Raw genomic sequence first — 20,321 nt, 5'->3', positions numbered from 1 at the left:
GTGTCAAGCACATTTGTACATATGTTGTCATCATTATTTTCAAAGCATTTTCTTTCTACTTGAGCCCTTGATATTAGCTCCTCGTTGTCCCCTCCCTCCCATGCTCTCACTTCCTCATGAACCCTTGATAAGTTATAGGTTATTTTCATATCTTACATTGTTCTCTGTTACCCCTCACCGACTTTTCTGTTGGTCATCCCCCTGGGAGGAGGTTATATGTTGATCCTTGTGCTTGATTCCCCCCCCCCCCCACACACACACACAGACACTTTCTCCTTATCTTGGCTCTGAGGGTTTTTATTTATACTGGATTCCCTGTGTTGCCTGCTCTTAACTGTAGCATTGCACATGCTCTGGTCTAATTCAGTTTGTAAGGTAGAGTTGAAGTCATGATAGTTGGGGGGAGGAAGCATTAAAGAACTAGAGGGAAGTTGTATGTTTCATCGGTGCTGTACTGCACCCTGACTGGCTCATCTCTTCCTTGTGACCCTTCTGTGAAGGGATGGCCAATTGTCTACAGATGAGCTTTGGGTCTCCACTCTATGCCCACCCCACCACCCCCCTTTCACATTGGCATGATTTTGTTCTGGGTCTTAAATGCCTGATACCTGATCTCACCAACACCTCATGATCACACAGGCTGGTCTGCTTCTTCCAGGAGGGCTTTGTTGCTTCTGAGTTAGATGGCTGCTTATTTATCTCCAAGCCTTTAAGACCTCAGATGCTAGATCTTTTGATAGCCTGGCACCATCAGCTTTCTTCACCACATTTGCTTAGGCATCCATATTGTCTTCAGAGATCATGTCAGGAAGGTGAGCATCGCAGAATGCCGGATTATTAGAACTAAGTGTTCTTGTGTTGAGTGAGTACTTGAGTTGAGGTCCAATGTCTATCTGCTACCTTAATTTGTAACGTACAGATATAAATACATAGATCTATTTCCCTATCATTATATATAAATATATTTACATATGTACATTCCTGTATTTAGACCTCTATAAATGTCCTTTGCCTCCAGGTTCTTTCCTCCATTTCCTTATACTTTTTTCTTGTCCCACCATCATGTTCAGCCCTCGTTTGGGTTTAGTAATTCCTCGCTGTTATATTGCTCTTGATTAAGCCCCACTAGGCATCCTACACCCTTCTACCCACTGACTTTAGTTCACTTGTTGTTCTCTTGTTCCTGGGTTGGTTGACACCCCACCTTCCTTTCTCACACATCTCTTTCTCCTGTGTCCCCCCGGAACCATTGGTCCCGTTGTTTTAGTCTCTGAATTGTTTATCCCACCTATCTTATCTAGATAGACATGCAGACATTAATAAGTGCAAAAACCAGGTAAAGCCAAGCAAAGGAAGACAAAACCAAGAAAACAACAACAAAAACTCAAAACAAAAGAACAACAACAAAAATAAAGCCAATGACAAGAAAGGAAAAGCCTACAAATAGTTCAAGGTCGTTTTTTTACCTTGAGGAGGGGAAAAGAAAGAGAGAAAAATAAAGACTTGGGTAGAGGGAGAGCAGGGCATTAGCACACCCAAGGGGGGGGGGTATTGTTTATATCTCCACAGGAGCGAAACCTAATGGAGTGTACCAGGGAACCAATAAAGAGGTCTGAGGAGCAGGCCCCAATCCCAACTATGTGCCCCTTCCCCCCACCCCCTTACCCTCATAGAATGCACTTCAGAAGACAGCACTGAAGCTACACCTTGGGAGAGGCACCTCTGATTAGAGCACACAGGAGAAATGAAGAGGGATGTAGAGTGAGGGGAACACATCCTGGCCCACCAAGTCCCGGGGATGATTTTCCTACTAAGAGAAGACAATGCACAGAGTAGACCATAGGGCCAGCCCCACCATGAGACACAGTGTCCCTCACTGACCCATAGTGCTATGGGGGACAACACTGGAGACACAGTATAGGCATTGTGCCCAATCTGACCCCATCACACTGGGGTGAAACATTAAGGACATGCAACAGAGCAGCCAGGGGAGCAAAGGGATGAAATCCCCAGGGAATACATGATCTTGGCGGGGACATTCCATACCTTACCCATATCTCATCCTCCAGTGGGCTAGTTTGAGCATGTCCTTCTCATTGAAAGTCAAGGGCAAGTGAGTGCAAGCCCAATTGTGCAAATGACATTTAAGCTTATACTTGCCTGGCCATGTCACCTGGTTGCAAACAGGGCAGTCAAAATGGAGGGCCCTCTACAGTTATATGGAAGAGGGCATGGGTCCTTAGGGCATGGGTACTTGGGGGCATAAATATTTGCCACCATTTTGCCATGTAGCACAGCAATTGTTCTGTGATGTATTTACTACAGCAGAATATGAGCCAGAGATGGATGCTGCTGCTTGCAGAGAGCAGACTCAATTCAGAGTATTTAACATGTCACAGGGGAGCAGTACTACCTCAGCAATGCCCCATAAGCAGTGCACTCAAACGCTCAACACTCCCACCATTGACTACTAATGGGAAAGGTGCCAGCTGAGAGCTTTACTCAGACACCGAGATCTACTCAAACCTTAACAACACTGCAGTTCAGATTTTCATACATTTATCTCTTAGGAGAACTAGAGAAAATACAATTAAATGTTGAGTTATTGCTCTCAAGCAACTCATTTGTGAAGGATAATGATCTTACCTAGAAGATAAAAGTTTTCCTGTGATTAGGTTCTTTAGTTCATAAAGCATTATAAAACACCAGAGAGCAATATGTAAAAGACCTTTCTTTACTTCCTTGGACTAATTAAGAGGAATAAGGTCTCTTAAGAGTCTTAATGAATGAGGGTTCCACAAGTATCTTGCTCTGGTATTTCCAGCTCTGTCATGACTCGCAGCTGCTGAGTTTTGTTCAAGATCCTATGGTTTATTTTCAGGATGTGTATGGATTTTTCTTTGTTTGACTCCCTTGCTAAGCAAACATCAGAATTATTCGGCACATAAATAGTATAACAAAAGAGCAAATGCAAACATTTTTACTATTTCTATTTGCTGCTATAAAATGTTCTGGTAGCATGTAGTTTAAAGTGCTCAGCTGCTAACCAAAAGGTCAATGGTTCAAACTTACCAGCCGATCTTTGGGAGAAACATATGGCTGTAGGGTTCTGTAAAGATTTATAGCCTTTGAAATCTTAAAGGGGCAGTTCTACTCTGTCTTATATGGTCACTATGGGCCAGACTTTAGTCTACAGCAATGTGTTCAGTTTGGTTTCATTTCATTTAGCTATTTGTTTCTGTCCCATGAAATTGCTTGATTGTTGAAAGTTCCTTTCTAATATGATTTGCTATCATGTGGATTTTGACACGTTTCTCCAAGTTTATACTTCTATGATATTTATTCTGTAATTCATGAAGTCTTAACCTTTCTTGAGTTAAAATGAAAGCATTGTGATATGTCTAGTTAATAATAAGTTCAGTTTAAATTTATTAAGCACTTCTCATGCGGCGTGCGTGTGTGAGTCTGTACGCCTCTGTGTGTGAAATCACTGTAACTCACTGCAGCCTAGACTGATCCAACTCATAGCACTCCTAGAGGTCAGGGTAGAACTACCCCTGTTGGTTTTCTAGACTGTGATTTTTACACAGGTGAAAAGCCTCATCTTTCTCCCTCGGTGCGGCTGGTGGTTTCAAACAGCTGGCTTTGCTGTTGGCAGCCCAACGTGTAACCCACTATGCTACCACTTCTCTCTCTCTCTCTCTCTCTCTGCCACATCAATTAACTACAGTTTTATATATTCTATTTATACATATGTAATTATATCTTTTATCAGTTCTATATAGTACACTATTATCAATTAATAAGTCCAAACTGAACATGAAAAGGTTTCTAAAAGAGAACTTTTGGGAGGTACAGAAAAGGAACGTATTGTTCTTGGGTTGTGAACCCAGTGATAGCATCTCAAAATTGCTTCTTGGTAGAAAATGTGTTAGACTGCGTTCATCTCCTTTGTTTCCCTTTTCTCAGGCATCATTGTCTTGTATCGCCTGTTAGTCAACATCAAAAATCAGTTGCTTTATGTTTTTTTTCCCTATTCTCTAGTTGTTTATAGGAAGGACATATTATCTTAGCATGCTGTTTTTGCTAGTTCAACATTTCTAAGTAGATAGTTGTTGAAAATGTCTATCTACTTGCAAATGTATCTACTTTCTCTCTCCATAAAGGTTTGCAACATTTTTATCTTTGAAAACGACCTTTTCTGTCATCATAGACAAAATGTTCCACAGCCCTTGAGCAGTGTCACTACCAGTCCACATGTATAGAACAGTACACATATTTTATATAGAATAATTGGGGCAGGTATTCTTTATCTGCCTGTTCAAGTGACTTTATCACTAAGTTGCAGTCAATGGACATGGCCCTTCTAATCTTAATTTCTTGTGTGAAATATTGTAATTTTGGAACTTATAGGCCTGTGGCTATAGTCTGATTGTGGAGGGCATTCTTTCCTAAGGAACAGGAATAGGATGATGTTTAAGACCTGATCTAGGTAGAAGATAGTGATCAAATCACACTCTTGGTTTCATTAATGACATCTTTGAGATTCCACATTTGAACCAGGTCAAACTCTGTTTACCTTGAATACATCATGGAGGTGTCATATGATTCTATTCATTCATTGCCTCACGAGGAATGCCAGGTCATTAACTCCCGACCGAGCCTTGGTGGAAGGACTTGTGAATTTTGGACACTTGGGCCTGCTGGCTCTGGCCCCTGCCTTTGGGTTCCTCTGCCTGACCTTCAGAGTTTAGACTCAACAGTACCCGTGTTTCATGGGCTTCTGTGGGATGTTCAGTGATTCACTTGGGTGGGGGCCTGGGGATGGGCATGCATGGTGGAAATGGATCTGAATAGCATCATGGAAGAGTTAGACATTTGGGACATCATTAATTTCCACCTCCTTGGACAAGTCTGGTATTAATTCTTTTAATGGGATTTTTTACCACAATCATACTGCTGCCAAGTATTATAAAAGCATTTTCCCCCTTCATCCCTAGCTTTGAATCAAAGGACATAGAAAACACACTGACTCTTGATGATCATTTTGAACCAGTTTTTTGCTGAGATGTGGCAGGCTCTCTGAATCTGCCAGATTTTGTGTTCCTCTTTATCAGATAATTTTGTTAGCTTTATATATTCACATACCCTTTTTGCTCAATTTGTTCAGTTCTCTGTGTTAGGAGATCCAATTATCTTTGTGTTGGTTCATTTTATTTTGTTGCAATATCTATTATTTTCTCTTAAATTGGTTCCTCTTTTAGGTGTATTTACTTTAATTATTAAAAACCATTCATCTATGTTTTTATCTCAATTTCAAAGCACCTCTATTTGTTATCTATTGGGTTTTGCTTCTATAATAGTCGTATTTTGTCCTCATTTTTTCTTTTGTATTAGAATATCTGTCTTTAGGTTATTCTGGTTTTTTAAAAACATCTATTTTTTGAATTCTCATCAATCTCTTCTCTACTCAAAATCACATGATTTTAAGGCATGACAGTAATTTCTTCCTTATGTTACTATTTTATTAAATTTTATTATATATTAAAGGAGGAAGATATTACCGTCTTTGCTTGTATATCTGATGGTGATTTTCATTAATATTTAAATTTTGCTCATGTAGTGAAAGAATATATATTTTCTCATGAACTGAAATATTTCCCCTTAGTATTTAATAAGTGTATGTTGTCTTGGTTGCCAAAGAGTTTAATGCAACAGCTCTCCTCAGCTCTTCTTTCTCTCTCTCTCTCTCTCTCTCTGTATCCGTTCTCCTCCTGAAGATGATTTTATACTCATTACCTTATTTTAGAATTATTCATTCAATTCACTTTTGCTATTGACTGTAAGCCAACACAAATACTTTTGGAATTAAGAAATATACATATAATTTTAAAATAAATCATCTCACTGGAAACAAAATCATACTTTAAAGCATACACAAGTATAGCCTGTAACCAACCTCTCAAAATATTTTCTTTTTGGAAAAGCTAAAATATTTTTAATTTTTTGGACTTTGAAAACTAGAAGATAAAGCAAGAACACTCAGTTGTTGTGGGTGTCCACCTGGGTGAAGTGGAAGACAGTACTCCACAAACAGAGAGGAGAGATCAGGAGCCCATGTAGGGTCAACTGTTGAGGGACTAATGTGTGGCTTAAACTGCTGAACATATAGGTGATGATTTGAAATGTAAAGCCGCAGTTAATTTACAAAAAAAGTTGTTAAAATGAAACTGAGTTTCTGTAGAGTAGAATTTTATTTAGATTTAAAAAATTAACAATAATGGAGTGACAAAATGAAAGTTTAAAATGGTTTTCCAAAGAGTAGGGCTATGTCTACATCTCTTATCAGAACTTTTTGCAGGCTGGGAGAAGAAGACAGGAGTGCATTTGAGTGGTTGACATTTAACATACTCCGTAAGATGCAGTTTTCAAACTATTCTGTTCCCCTGGGACTCAGCATTGACCACAGATCCATCCCTTCATTGAAGTAGCTTCCTGTGTCATCAATCTGTGGGGCCCACCTCAGAATGTTGTCAAACAGGTGATTTTTAATCAAGAGTATAGTCATGTGTCAATTACATGACAAAGCCGACTCTTGGACAAAAGGAAGGTCCGTTCACACCTGCATCCCTCAGCTCAGTTATGTCAAGCACGTCCTTTTAGAGTGCTCTGTCAGAAAGTTAAAATATTCACGCCATTGGTTTGGATTTAACCAGGTGGCCATGATTTTTATATAATCTTAGCAATAAAGATATCAGAATAATGATTCCCTGAGGGTAGGGGAAGTGAAGGAGTGGGGGATGGGAATGGGGGAAGCAGGAACTAATAGCAAGGATGACCTTATAACTCCACTTGAGGGGAATGAATAACAGAACTGTAGGTGAACAGGTACACTGGATGTGGTAAGATACAGCAAAATAATAACAATAATACATAATAATAAGTGTTCATGAGGGGCAGGGTGGGGGAGGGAGAGGTTAAAAGAGAGCTGATATCAGAGAGTTCAATAAGAAAGAAAACCTTTGAAAATGGTGGTGGCAACAACTGGACAACTATGCTTCATCTAAATGAATTATGGATTGTTATAATAGCTGTATGAGCTCCCAATAAAATTATTTCTAAAAAAGATATAGTATTTTTAAATAGAAATTAAGCTCACACATGGAGATCTATTACCCTATATGTTAAGGTCATTTGATCTCCCATTATGCCATTGGCCTGTGTGGAGAAATGGTACCAGAAACAACTGTTAAAATCATTTACAGGGATGAGCCTTTATAGAAACCCTAAGCTAAAATTTCGCTCATGTCACAGTACCTTAAAAAGTAAAACTATTCCTGAGTTAAGATTGAGATTGACAGCTAATGTCCTTTCAACTCTGGTTTGGGTATTTAGAGATGTCAAGCAAAATTTGAATTATTTTTAATAAATACATAGGATATAATTACATGTGTGCCTCAGGACTTGGCAGTGTTTCATTCTGTTGCACATAGGGTTTCTATGAGTCAAAACCATCTCAGTAGCATTACCAACAAAAGCATCCTTCTCAAATCTATTCTCTTTCCCAGTTATCTGATATACTGCTCTAATTTACATATTTGTGTTTCATTTGAAGTGTCCACTGCACATGTAATATTTGGGAAGAGACATAATAAAGAAATTAAACACTCAACCATTCATTATATCACATGGAATATATATATAGTATCATAATTTTGAAATGGTATTAACTAGATGAATAGAACCAGAAAGTGAAATTGCTCAAATTAAGTAAAATCTTTACAGGCAGTCCCTGAGTTATAAGCATAAGATATACTTATACTTATGCTTTAATACTTGTAAATTTGCTTTCCCCTGAATAGATTGAACAAACCACCATTTGCAACAAATTCTTTATCACAATCACCTCTACTTGCTGTACATACAGCTCTTGGGTCATTGAAACTGCTCAATATGAACCATATATTCCTATTCTGACTCAGCTACAACTTTGGTTAAAAGACTCAAAGACAAAGGAATGGATTCCCTTCTCATATATGGGATTGTTTCAATCCTATTTGGAATACCCAAATGAAACATCTTAATATTAAGTAGTAAAGGAGGTGTTCCATATAATATATTTACATATGTGGCTTATTTAGATTATTAATTAATGATAAAGCAGAATGCTTATGATGTAACATTAATGGAATACAAAACTCAATTGTGATGTTATTTAGTTGAAAATATATGAATAGAAAGTTTTTTTAAGGAAATTCAGTCATCATTAAATGCTAATTTTAAGTGGAGGGATTTTACTTGATTTGTATTTTGTCTTAAAGTGTTTGTGGTTTGATAATTCATACATTTAATATTATGTTCTTTATTGATAGAAGAAAATACACAAAAGTGAAATTCCAATGTTTCTAAGTCATATGTTTGAGTAAATACTAAAAATGCTCACTTGGATCCCTGTGCTATCTCTGAGAAGTGAGTACACCACACTGACGGTTCATGAATATAGACTTTTTTCTCAAAAAACTGACTTAATCTCTCACATGCCAACAGAAAGGACTTGAACTTTTCCCATAGTGTTTAATTTCCCATTTTTTACTCCGTTTCAATGGTTTAACATTCTGAAAGTATCGTGTGGTAATATGGTAGTGCAGGATAGACCATGCTTTGAAGAATGCCGCTTCTTCCATGGGTAATTATCCTGATAGGATTTTCATTTTTGCCTGTACAATTAGCTGTAATATATTCCCATGTATGGAAAATATAGACAGTACATTGTACTTTATTTCACAAGAAGTAAAAACGAGAGATGGATCATAATTACTCAGATTGAGTTATGAGGGACTTCATAGCAAAATGAGGATTTCTGGTAGTCTACAGTTCATTGGTCACTTGGTCGTTTCTTTAGCTTGCTCTTTTCTTCACAAGCACCACATGATGTCCATTCAGCATTCGACCCCACATACATCTGTGGTCCCATAAGGCAGTGCCACCAATACGGACATACAGGGGATATAGATCATAGCAACTGTCCTTGTCAGGTTGGAGTTGTCAAGGGTATTGTCTTGCTTGCATCCACAATTGAGGTTCATCGAAGGAGCAGTCAAGAGATCAAAAGTCTTGCTGCATTAGGTAAGTCTGCTGCACAAGGCCTCTTTAGAGAATTGAAAACATCTATGTTATTTTTCAGATTAAGGTGTGCCTGATCCAAGCCATAGTATTTTTAATGGAGTCATATGCATGCCAAATTTGGACACTGGTTAAGGAAGACCAAAGACAAATTGATGCATTTTAAACTGTGGTGCTGGAGAATAATATGGAAAGTACCATGGACTGCTAAAAGGACACACCTGTCTGCATTAAGGAAGCAGAACCAGAGTGCCCATTGGAAGCAAGGATGGTGAGACTTCATCTTGTATGTTTCGGACATGTTATCAGGAGAGACCAGTCCCTGGAAAGGTTGTTGTGGTTGGCAAAGTAGACGGGCAGCAAAAAGAGGAAGGCTCTCAGTGAGCTATTTTAACAGAGTGGGGGCAACAATGGACTCAAGGAGATGAGGAACTGTGAGGATGGCCCAGGACTGTACGGTGTTCTCTTCTGTTGCGTAGGGGTCGCTATTAGTTGGACCTCACTCAGTGGCACTGAACAACAACAACAATAGGAGGCTAAAGTTCTATTCTGGTTTCCTTCTGAAACCTGTGATGCACTCTGGTCAGAGCGGGCACAATGTTGCTTTAGATAAAGTGGCTCCATCCCCATGGGCTACAATGATGTGCTCGTGTTTTCATTGAGGTTGGTGTCTTTAGCTCTAATTTTGTAGACTTTTCTACTGGTTTTATACAGTCTCATGGTACTTGATATTTTTCCATTTCTATCAATAACTTCTGTAGAGACTTACATAGTAATTAAATGAAAAGAAGAAGTCAAATGACTGGTCATTACTAACAGTATTGTAACTAATAATGTTGTAATTCAATGTGCAAAGATTTTACAGAACAATATTGTAGTTTTTATAGGATCGAAGAAATTTAACATTTAAGAAATTTACAACTATGTGTGGTAGTTACATAATCTGCTTGCCAGTTTGAGACTTAAGAGTGAAGGGGTGGAGTTTATCCTGTCAATCAGGTCGCAGCTTGATGACCTCATTTGGAGGTGCTAAGGGTATAAATGGCTCCCTGGAGACAGGACACAAGCTCACCCCCTGTGAGACATTCCGGTTGAGAAGACACATGAAGCCACGCTATAGCCCTGGATTTGAAGGAGCAATGTGGAGACCCCTTCCAGCGCTGAGATGCTTCTACTGCCACTAGATTCACACAACTTTCCACTCACTAGCCTGTGGTCTTCCTCCATTCGGCATCATTGCTGTGTTTTGTGAGTCTGAAGAGGACTTTATAGATTGGTAAGGGACATATGGGCTAATATCAGACTTGTGGACTTGATCTGGATTTAGCTAGGACATTTTCTCAATATTCAATTGTTCTTGTAAATAAAGCTTTTTCTTATACACATTAGTGTCTATGAATCTACCCAGACTTACACACTATGCTTATCACATAAAATTCTATTGCTAAAATTGGTAATAAAATTCCTTGGTGTTCTATATAGTGTGGTAAAGGAGGAGGCACATGGGGGAGGATGGAGGAGCAGATGACACCATGTGCTAAATGACACAAACACTAGTGACACCACTGTCTAGGATCCCAATAGCGTTCCAAAATCCTGACTGGAAAAGGGGACGTGATTAACCAGCCCAAACCAAACGCCATCCCACTACCATCTAATCCATTCTGCCTCACATTTTCCAAAGCTATAAATATTTATTGGAGCATATTGCTTCATCATTCTCCCACAGAGTGAATAGTGGATTTGAACTGCCAGTGTATGGTTAATAGTGTGAATGCTTACCAGAGTGTGCAACCAGGCTTCTGCATACAACCTGTGTATCTCAGGTTTTATACACAAAGCAATCGCACTGCCAGACAGAGCATGGTACAAAACATATCCAAGGGGATTTCAAAAAGTTAATGGGAAAATTCTATTACCTTTTAGTTGCATTTTCCATGAACTTTTGAAGTCCCCTCATATAACCCATAATAAAGATATGTTTGTCTCACTAATCATTGTTCCTGAAATTATGTATGTGTATGGTACTGTACAGTAGTCCCCATGTAAAAAGTTTACTGCATAAAAGTACGTGTTTCAACTCATATGCATCACTATCCAATCTTGTGGTGTATTGAATGTCTCTCAAGTGTTGTGGAGTTAGCTCTCTGTGTAATTTTCTTTGAAAATATTTCAATTCCCCAAGACAGCAAAACTGGTATCAGGAATAGGACCTGCAAGAGACAAAGGAGAAGGATTACTTTGGAAATAAAACCAAGAGATTATTAAACAGCCAAAGGTGGAAAACCATTCATCCTTAAAAACAAAGAAAACATTCTCCAAGCTGTTAAAGCATGGGCTCTACAGAAAAGGGGGGGGGGGGAGGTGTTTCTACGTCAGACAAGGGGAAATTGCTAATGATGCAGCAACCAGACACGAAAGCAAATCCCTCTGAGCACATTGGCATCACTGCTAAGACACAAAGCTTGTTTAAGATGCTTAAAAAAAAAGTCGGAATATGGTGATTGTGGTGTTGGGAAAGCGTCCATCACATCATGTCTCATTTCACAGACCTTGGATACTAAGTGATTCATGCCGGTACTCTCTTGAGCATTGGAATGAATATGTTTTCTTCCCTCCCTTATCTGGTTACATTCATACTTAAATTGCTGCCTTAGAGAGACATTGTGCTAGGGTGTGTGTGTGTGTGTGTGTAAAAAGAAGATTGGGAAATTCCAGTAAAACCCATCTTTATTCTATCTAATTATTTAAATATTTTCAATGGTGTAAGAAATTAACATCTTAAAAGGTATTTCTTTAATCTATAATATAATATGGTTTTTTATCTATAATATTAAAATAATCTTTGTGCTTGCTGCTATCAATTCTTTTGAACATCTAGGAATGGGTCCAGTGAGAAGAAATCTTTTTGTTAACCTTTTTACTGGGGCATGGAGAGAGGATTGCCCAGACTTAATAGCAACAATGAACATATCAGGCATTAATTTACTCTGTGACTATTCTCAAAAATATTGTTTAACTTTCATGGCAATATTATATGATTGTTCAGATCCTCTCACTACATAAAATTTAAAAGTTCATCAAAAAGTATGATAAACAAGAAATGATCTTGTAGGTTCTGTTAAACAAAAGCATTTGTTGCACGGAGATTTGGCTTGCAGTTTTCATCGAGTGGGTTCAACACAGCATTAAAAAATCTGAGGGGAATTTTATAGTCTGGAAGTTCTTAGTGTAAACTTCTTGCCTCTTAAGATTCATTTTGATATTTGAATTTTGCTGTCAGTATTATACAAAGGAAGAGGGATCTTGGGGGGTTTGAACGATGGTCTTGCTGTGTTTATTATCTGCAAACCACTGATTTTCCAGTCCCACCACCTGTTACGCCCAACTATCACTGCTTTCCCTAGTCTAAAAATAGGCTTTCTTTTTTTTTCAGTAGTATGTATTTTTATTTTCAGGCGTGCAAATATCCCTTTAATGTAGATCGTACGTAGTCTTTTGTGTGTGTGTGGTATTGTTTGAAGGGAACTTGTTTGTCACAAGACTCCAAGTCCATTCCAGTTTCACTTTTCTCCTTTTTTTCTTTAAGCCCCTCAGACCACTGCATAGGTTTGAGGGCTAGGTAAAAATAGGCTTTCAAATATTTTATTTTCTTGTTTTTCTTTGAAACACACATTCTTAAATTGTTTGTCTTTCTTTTATGAATTTTCAATGCCTACAAAAGGGGGAAAGAAATCTTATTTTGCCCATCTTTATAAATGAAACAAAAAATAAAAATTTGGTAGCTTCCATTTTACCTGGCTCTCCTTTATATCAAAACTCCCCCCAAGCTTTTAAAACTCACAGTATTTGATTTCTGTCTTTATGTTCTTTCATGGACCATATCATCAGTACTCTACTACATTATTTTGTTAAGAGTCATTCATGACCTGCTGTCACTGTTAGGTGCCATCCACTTGACTTCAACTCACAGGGACCCTGTGTCAAACAGAACGAAACACTGCCTGGTGCTGGGCCATCTCCACAATGTTCTTGGGGTTGAACCCACTGGTACACCCAATGTGTCAATCTATCTTGACCCTCTCCTTTACCAAGCATGATGTCTTTCTTCATGAGACTTGCCATCCTTACTTCTGAGGAATATTCTAGCTGTACTTCTTCAAAGACAGAGTTCTTCATATTTTGACAAAGTGTTCAATATTTTTCTCCGGCACCAAAATTTAAATACATCTATTCTTCTTTGGTCTTCCTTAATCGGTGAACATCCACAGGCATTTGAAGTATTTGGAAGCAGCATAGCTTGGGTCAGCCGTGCCTTAATCCTCAAAGTAACATCCTTACTTTTCAACATTTTAAAATGGTCTTCTGCAACATATTTAGTTAATGCAATGCACCTTTTGATCTCTTGCCTGCTGAGTACATGAATATTGATTATGGATCCAATGACGGATTCGCTCTTTTCTCAGATTATCACGATGTATCTATTGGTCGAGTTGTGAGGATTTTTCCCTCTACATTAATGAGATTGTAGTCCAATGACACGTGGATCCTCCTCAGCAAGTACTTTAATTCCTTCTCACTTTCACCCAGAAAGGTTGTGCCTCCTGCATATTGCAGATTCTTATTAAACCCTTCTCCAATCCCGATTCCACATTCTTCGTCACATAATCTACCTTCTCTGATGATTTGTTCAGCATGCCCATTAAATAAGTATGGTGAGAGGATACAGCCTTATACATCTCCTGAATCTAAGCTTTGTAGTATTCCATTTCCTGTGTGTTCAACTGCTTCTGGCTCCATGTACAGGTTCTTCATGAACATAATAAAATGTTCATGATTGCTGTTCTTCTCATGGCTATCCATAGTTTATCATGATCCACCCAGTGGAATGCCTTATCATAGTCAATAAAACACAGCTAAATATCTCTTTGGTATTCTCTGCTTTCAATCAAGATCCATCTGACACTGACAATGTTCTCCCTTGTTCCATGTACTCTTCCTAATGTGGACTGAACCTCTGGTAGCATCTTATCAATGTAAAGTTGCAAGTGTTGTTCGATGATCTTGAGCAAAATTTTATTTTCATGAGACATCAATGAAAATTGTTCTATAATTTGCACATTCTGTTGGGTTACCCATATTTAGAATGGGCACAAGCACGTACTGGTCCAGTCAGTTGGCCATATGTCTTCCAGATTTCTTCTCAGTCAAGTGAGTACTTCTAGTTCTTTATCAATTGGTTAAAAACATTTCAATTGAGATTCTATCAAATCTTAGAGTCTAGTTTTTGCTAATGCCTTCAATATGGTTTGGAATTCTTCCTTCTGTACCATTGGTTCTTGATCATATGTGTGGTAATTACATAATCTGATGTCAATGTGGAACTTGAGAGGATTAAGTATGAAGGGGTGGAGCCTAGTCTGTCAATCAGATCATAGTCAATGAGGCCACTGTGTGGGCATGGCCTTCTCCTGATAATTCTGGGAATTTCTGTATTTTCCTCCTTGGAGGCTGCAGACACTTTCTCACTCTTCTGACAAAGCTGACTTCCTGCAGGACATCCCTGAGGAGAAGTCACATGGACCTCCCCTGATGCAGCCCTGGGAACTGGAGAAGTCACTTAGAGACCCCTGCACTAAGATGCTTAAAATGCCACTGATTCCACAAAACTTGTACCCATTGGCCTGTGATCATCCTGCATTCAGTGTTGTTGCATGTGTTTTGTCAGTCTGAAAAAGACTTCATAGATTGGTATTGGGCATATGGACTTATATGGGATTTATGGGCTAGGACTGGAATGGGTTGGGATGCTTGCTTTCTTTTTTCCTTTTTAAATACTTCTGTTGGGGGCTCTTACATCTCTTATGACAATCCATATATTCCTCCAGCGTGTCAAGCACATTGTCACATATGCCGCCATCATCGTTTTCAAAGCATTCTCTTCTTACTTGAGCCCCTGATATCTGCTCCCCATTTCTTCCCCTTCCCACCCCCCTCATGACCCCTTGATAAGTTATAGATTATTTTTTACCATATCTTACATTGTCCCTCCATCACCCCTTACCCACTTTTCTGTTATCCATCCCCCTGGGAGGAGGTTCTAGGTTGATCTTTGTGATCAGTTCCCCTTTTCTTCCCCCTCTGTCCCCTAATCCTCCTGATATCTCTACTCTCCTTGTAGAGGGATTCTTGTATATATATTAAGGGTAATGTGGTAATGTATATTACTATTTATATTTAATATTTATACCCTTTATATAATACTCTTTCTTATACACATATGTGTTTCTATGAATTTGTTTCTCTAGTCTACCCAGACTAACACAATATGCTTTCTCTTGAAATGATTGAATGTGGACAACTTCCTTTTGTTACTGGGGCTCTTTGTTACTGGGGCTCTGTGTATTTTTTCCATCTTCTTTTGATGCTTCCTCTATTATTGAAATTTTTCCCATAAAATCTTTCAATATTGCAGCTCAAAGTTTAAACTTTTGATTTTACTTTGTCTTCTTTTATTGAGCTTATCTTTTGAATTTTTTGTTCAGGTCTTTTACATCATCCTTTCTTCCATTAGTGCCTTTGCGACTCTACAATGATGAGAAAGCTTCAGAGTTTCTCCTGATATCCACTATGAAATTTCTTACCTGTATTGTTAATTTTTTAATGATATTTTGCTTCTCTTGTATAATGTTCTTGATGTCATCCCACAGCTAACCGGGTCTTCTATAATTAGTGTTCAGTGAGTCAAATATCTTCTTGAGGTGTTTTTAAATTCAGTGGGATAGACTCAAGATCATAACTTGATTCTCACTCATTTGTTTCTTCAGCTTCCACCTGAACTTACAGAGGTGCAATTGGTGGTCTGCTACATAGTCAGCCTCTGGTTGGTTTTAGCTGCTGATATTTATCTTCTCCATTGTTTAATCCAACAGATATGGTCACTTTGATTTCTTTGCATTCCATCTGGAGAAGTCCAAGTATATAATCTATGTTCATGTTTCTAGAAAATAGTTTTTATGATGAGTCATTAAATAAATAAATAAAAACCTCACTGCCATTGAGTCAATTCCCAGCAACACTACAGAACAGGAGAGAACTTCCCCAGTGGGTTTCTGAGATTGTACCTCTTTATGGGAGTATAAAGCCTCCTCTGTCTTCCAAAGAGCCACTTGAAGGTCAGCACTTGAACTGTTGACCTTATAGTTAGTAGCCCAAAGATAACCACTATGCCACCAGGGCTCTAAAGAAGTCATTGGTCTTGCAAAATTCTCTTGTGACCTACAGTTCTATTTCTATCACCAAGGGCATATTTTTGAAGTACTATTATTTACTCTTTTTGTTTCCACCCTTTGCATTGCAATTACAAATAATTATCAGTGCATCTTGATTGTATATATGATCAATTTAAGGCTGAAGATGGTAAAATTCATTCATTTCTTCATCACTAGTGTTAGTGATGGGCACATTGTGTTTGAATAATAGTTATATTGACTGGAATTCCATGTCTGCAGATAGATATTATCACACTGCAGACAACATTGTACTTCAAGATAGATGTTGTTATGTCCTTTTGATGATGAATGTAACACTATTTCTATTGAATCTGTCATTCTGACACAGTAAACTACATGATTTTCTGTTTCAAAATTACCAATACCAGTCCATTTAAGCACAATAATGCCTAAGATATTGATCTTTATGTATTTTATGTCATTTTTAGAGATGTAATTTTCCCCTAGGTTCGTACTTTGTACATTCCATATTCCAATTATTAATCGATGCTTATAGCTGTCCCCACTTTGAGTCACGGCATGCCCCATCAGCCAAAGGAGGTCATGAAGACTTGACTCCATTCACATCATACTTTGAGAAGGATGCTCTTTTTGTATTGCATTTCAAGTGCCTTCTGGTCGCAAGGGCTCATCTTTTGGCATTGTATCTGATAATATTTGGCTGCTATTAATGAAGTTTTTAGTATCTGACAATGTCCTGCTTATATTCAAAAGGTTTTCTGCAGAAGTGGACGACCTATTCTTCCTTTGTACTCTGTTCTGAGTCTGTAAGCTCAGCCTAAAAGTGTTCACTATGGGAGATTCTGCTGGTGTTTGAAATAGCAACGACATTTCTTCCAATATCACAGCAACATACAACCCATCACAGTACAACACACTGACAGATGGGTGGTGAATTGATGACCTATACATAATTAAACTGAATGCCATTTCTCAATCTTCAACATAGTTGATCAGCTTCTGACAGAGGTGATCCTTTCCTCCTTCTGAAGAAACATTTCCCCTCTTCGCCTCTAGGAATATTACACTCATACTTATTCTTTTGACCTCTCTTCTTCTACCACTAAACATTTTCCTCTTTTAACCCCCTCTAGCTTCATAGTCTTAAAAATCCATCTATAAGAACAAATTTAAAAAAGTAGAATTCCAGTTCATACATATGGGGGTGGAGGGGTTTCCAAACAAAACATGTCTCTGAGAGCAGTGATTGGGTGGAGACAAGGTCCCTCAGTAATACGCTCATCTTATTCTTATTAAGATGCATTTTAAAAGGGTCTGAAGTACCTCTGCTAATACTAACTCTCAATGCAAGAATACTTTGGTCTTACAAATGGGAATTCTGTGATGATCACCCTCCCAGCACCATCACTGAAGACTAAATGGGTGCATAAGCAAATGTGGTGAAGAAAGCAGATGGTGCCCAGCTATCAAAACATATAGTGTTTGGCATCTTAAAGACCTGAAGTTAAATAAGTAGCTATCTAGCAGAGAAGTAACAAGCCCACATTGAAGAAGCACACCAGCCTGTATGATCACAAGGTATTGTTGGACTGGGTAACAGGAATCAGAAGATACAAAACAAACAAAAACCATATATTTGAGAATGCGGGAGGTGAGAGCAGGGACCCAAAACCCATCTGTAAACAAAGGGACATCCCCCTCACAGAAGGGTCACAAGGAAGGGATGAGTCAACCAGGTTGCAGTAAAGCACCGATGAAACACACAATATTCCTCTGGTTCCTTGAAGCTTCCTCACCCCACAGTCTCATGACCCCAGTACTGCCTTTCACTTCAGCCTATTCCAGAGCATGTACATGGGTATAGATAACAGAGAGAGCTTGTAACACATGGAATCCAGGAACACAAATGGGAGTAATGATACTAGAAGGGTAGGAGAAAGGTATCAGTGAAGGGAAGGAAGGGGGAACCATGCACAATGATTGATACATAACCACACCAACCGCCTCTCGGGGGAAGAACAACAGAAACCATGGGTGAAGTGAGATAGCGGTCTGTGTAAGATATGAAAATAATAATAATTTATGAGTTATCAAGGGGTAAAAAGGGTTGGAGAGGGAGGAGGGGAAAAGAGGAGCTGATACCAAGTATTCAATAGAAAGTAAATGTCTAGAAAATAATGGTGGCAACATATGCACAAATATGGTTGACACAATTGATGTCTGGATTGTTATAAGAGCTGTAAGAGCCCCCAATAAAATAATCTTTTAATAATAATAATAATATAAAGATCCAAAGTAGTGGTTTCTGTGGGTTCTGATTGTTCAGGTAAACTCAAGGCAAAGAGCTTGGGAGGTTTTGGTGATGACTTTAAGGAATAATCTTAATAGATTTTCTCAAAGGACACTGGGAGCTTATTATGATGACGTTTTAAGAACATTAAAAACTTAATTGCTGAGAAAAGGGCTGGGAAATTGCACACTTTTTTTTTCATCATTGTAATGTACCTGCTCAGGCCACAAGGATAGCAAAGGGTCTCATGAGTATTTTGCTCAGAAACTTTATCCCATCCAGTCTACATCTCCAATCTTGCCCCTTTGGAATTTTTTTCCCCCAAATCCAATTAACGTCTAAAAGAGACATGTCTGTCTCTTAAAAATGCCCAAACTTACATTTTAACATTGTGTTAATGAGAGCATTTAAAATGATTTAGGAAAGATTAAAGATGGAAACAGAAAAGTCTACAGACCTTGATGGGAGATGTGTTGAGCAAGAATAGCTTTCACATTTTATTTATTTTTTAGTGTTGCTTCCATTTATTTTTAGTAATAAAATTTTTTTGTCTCTTACATGATTGGACACATATTTTGATTTAAAATTAACAGTCACAACGGAAGAAACAATAGCTTATTTTTCTAATCAAGTGACCAAGCTGCGAGTCTTCTGGCCTCAACCAGTGTTGCGTGTTCCTATTTGCATTGCACAGCCTTCCGTTTGATGACGCCTGCTCTTCAGTGGTTGGCTCTCCAGCGGGTCCATGTGCCAGACCGCAGGGCACGGGGGCTTTGGCTCTCGGGCATTCTGTCACGCGAATCCTCATTCCAGGTCAACACCACTCGCCAGTCCAGCTGTCTCTAGTGGGGTTGGCCAAGGAGTCCTGCTTTGGCTGCTAGAAATTCATTCTCCTGAATATGATATTCCTGAAATTTCATGGATATTCTTTGCATCATTGTAAAATATTTCTGTAAGCAATGCTCTGAACATGTAGTCTCTTCAGGTTTCACCTCTCTTGTTGTGCAGTCTTTAACCCAGTCCAAAAAGCAGGTTTCTAGAAGTTTATTGTAGGTTCCAAGAAATTCCTTAAACTGTTTTATCTGACTGGATTCTGGTATTTGCGCAGCCATATTCCTTTGGTATGTTGGAGTCACCTTTTCTGATGCACGAGTTTCCTTTCTGTTTGGGGATAACAGTTGCTCAACCTTTTCTTGAGTGATTCGAAGTCTGAGGTCTTACGCACAGGTTCTTGCATGCGATACCAAAAGAGTCTTTGGGAGCTTCGCTGCCAGTCGTTAGTGGGCGGCCGAGGAGCAGAGTCACGGCCGCAGGAGAGGAGAGAACACGTGGGAACGGTGTTAGCAAAAGGCAGGCAGCCCTTCGGACGCCCGATTCGTTACCACACAGCGAACCACTAGTTTGAGGTCGTTTGCGCGGGGTGTCGGTTTCTGCCGGAGGAGCAACGGGAGCCACATTTTAATATTTTTATTTGGTATAAGTTTATATGATTTCATACCAATAATTTATACTTACTCACATGTATGCCATTGGCTCACAAATGCATACATCCTTTCTGAAACTTATTTGAATGCTAGATTTAAATAATCTTTTAAATACAATTTTACCTGGTATAGAATTTCGTGAGTACTGTTGCCATAGTAGGTTACTGTTTG

At 38.6% G+C, this 20,321-nt stretch overlaps 1 protein-coding gene across 1 annotated transcript; it reads right to left on the bottom strand.

The window, feature by feature from the left end:
- Positions 1-19,508: 19,508 nt before the first annotated feature.
- LOC142456182 (mitochondrial import inner membrane translocase subunit Tim9-like) lies at positions 19,509-19,778 on the bottom strand. Its single transcript, XM_075557385.1, has 2 exons — positions 19,646-19,778; positions 19,509-19,561 (listed from the first exon to the last, which is right to left on the bottom strand). The coding sequence occupies exons 1-2, from the start codon at positions 19,776-19,778 to the stop codon at positions 19,509-19,511; spliced, it is 186 nt and encodes a 61-aa protein (XP_075413500.1).
- Between the last annotated feature and the right edge of the window lie 543 nt (positions 19,779-20,321).

This window comes from Tenrec ecaudatus, chromosome 9 (assembly GCF_050624435.1).
Source record: "Tenrec ecaudatus isolate mTenEca1 chromosome 9, mTenEca1.hap1, whole genome shotgun sequence".
Taxonomy (NCBI): Eukaryota; Metazoa; Chordata; class Mammalia; order Afrosoricida; family Tenrecidae; genus Tenrec; species Tenrec ecaudatus.
This window is presented reverse-complemented; position numbering and strand designations above follow the sequence as displayed.

Coding starts and splice junctions, on each gene's coding strand:
- LOC142456182 (XM_075557385.1), bottom strand. CDS start 19,778: ATGGCTGCGCAAATACCAGAATCCAGTCAGATAAAACAGTTTAAGGAA. Junction 19,562..19,645: donor AAGAGAGGTGAAACCTGAAG/AGACTACATGTT, acceptor AATATCATATTC/AGGAGAATGAATTTCTAGCA.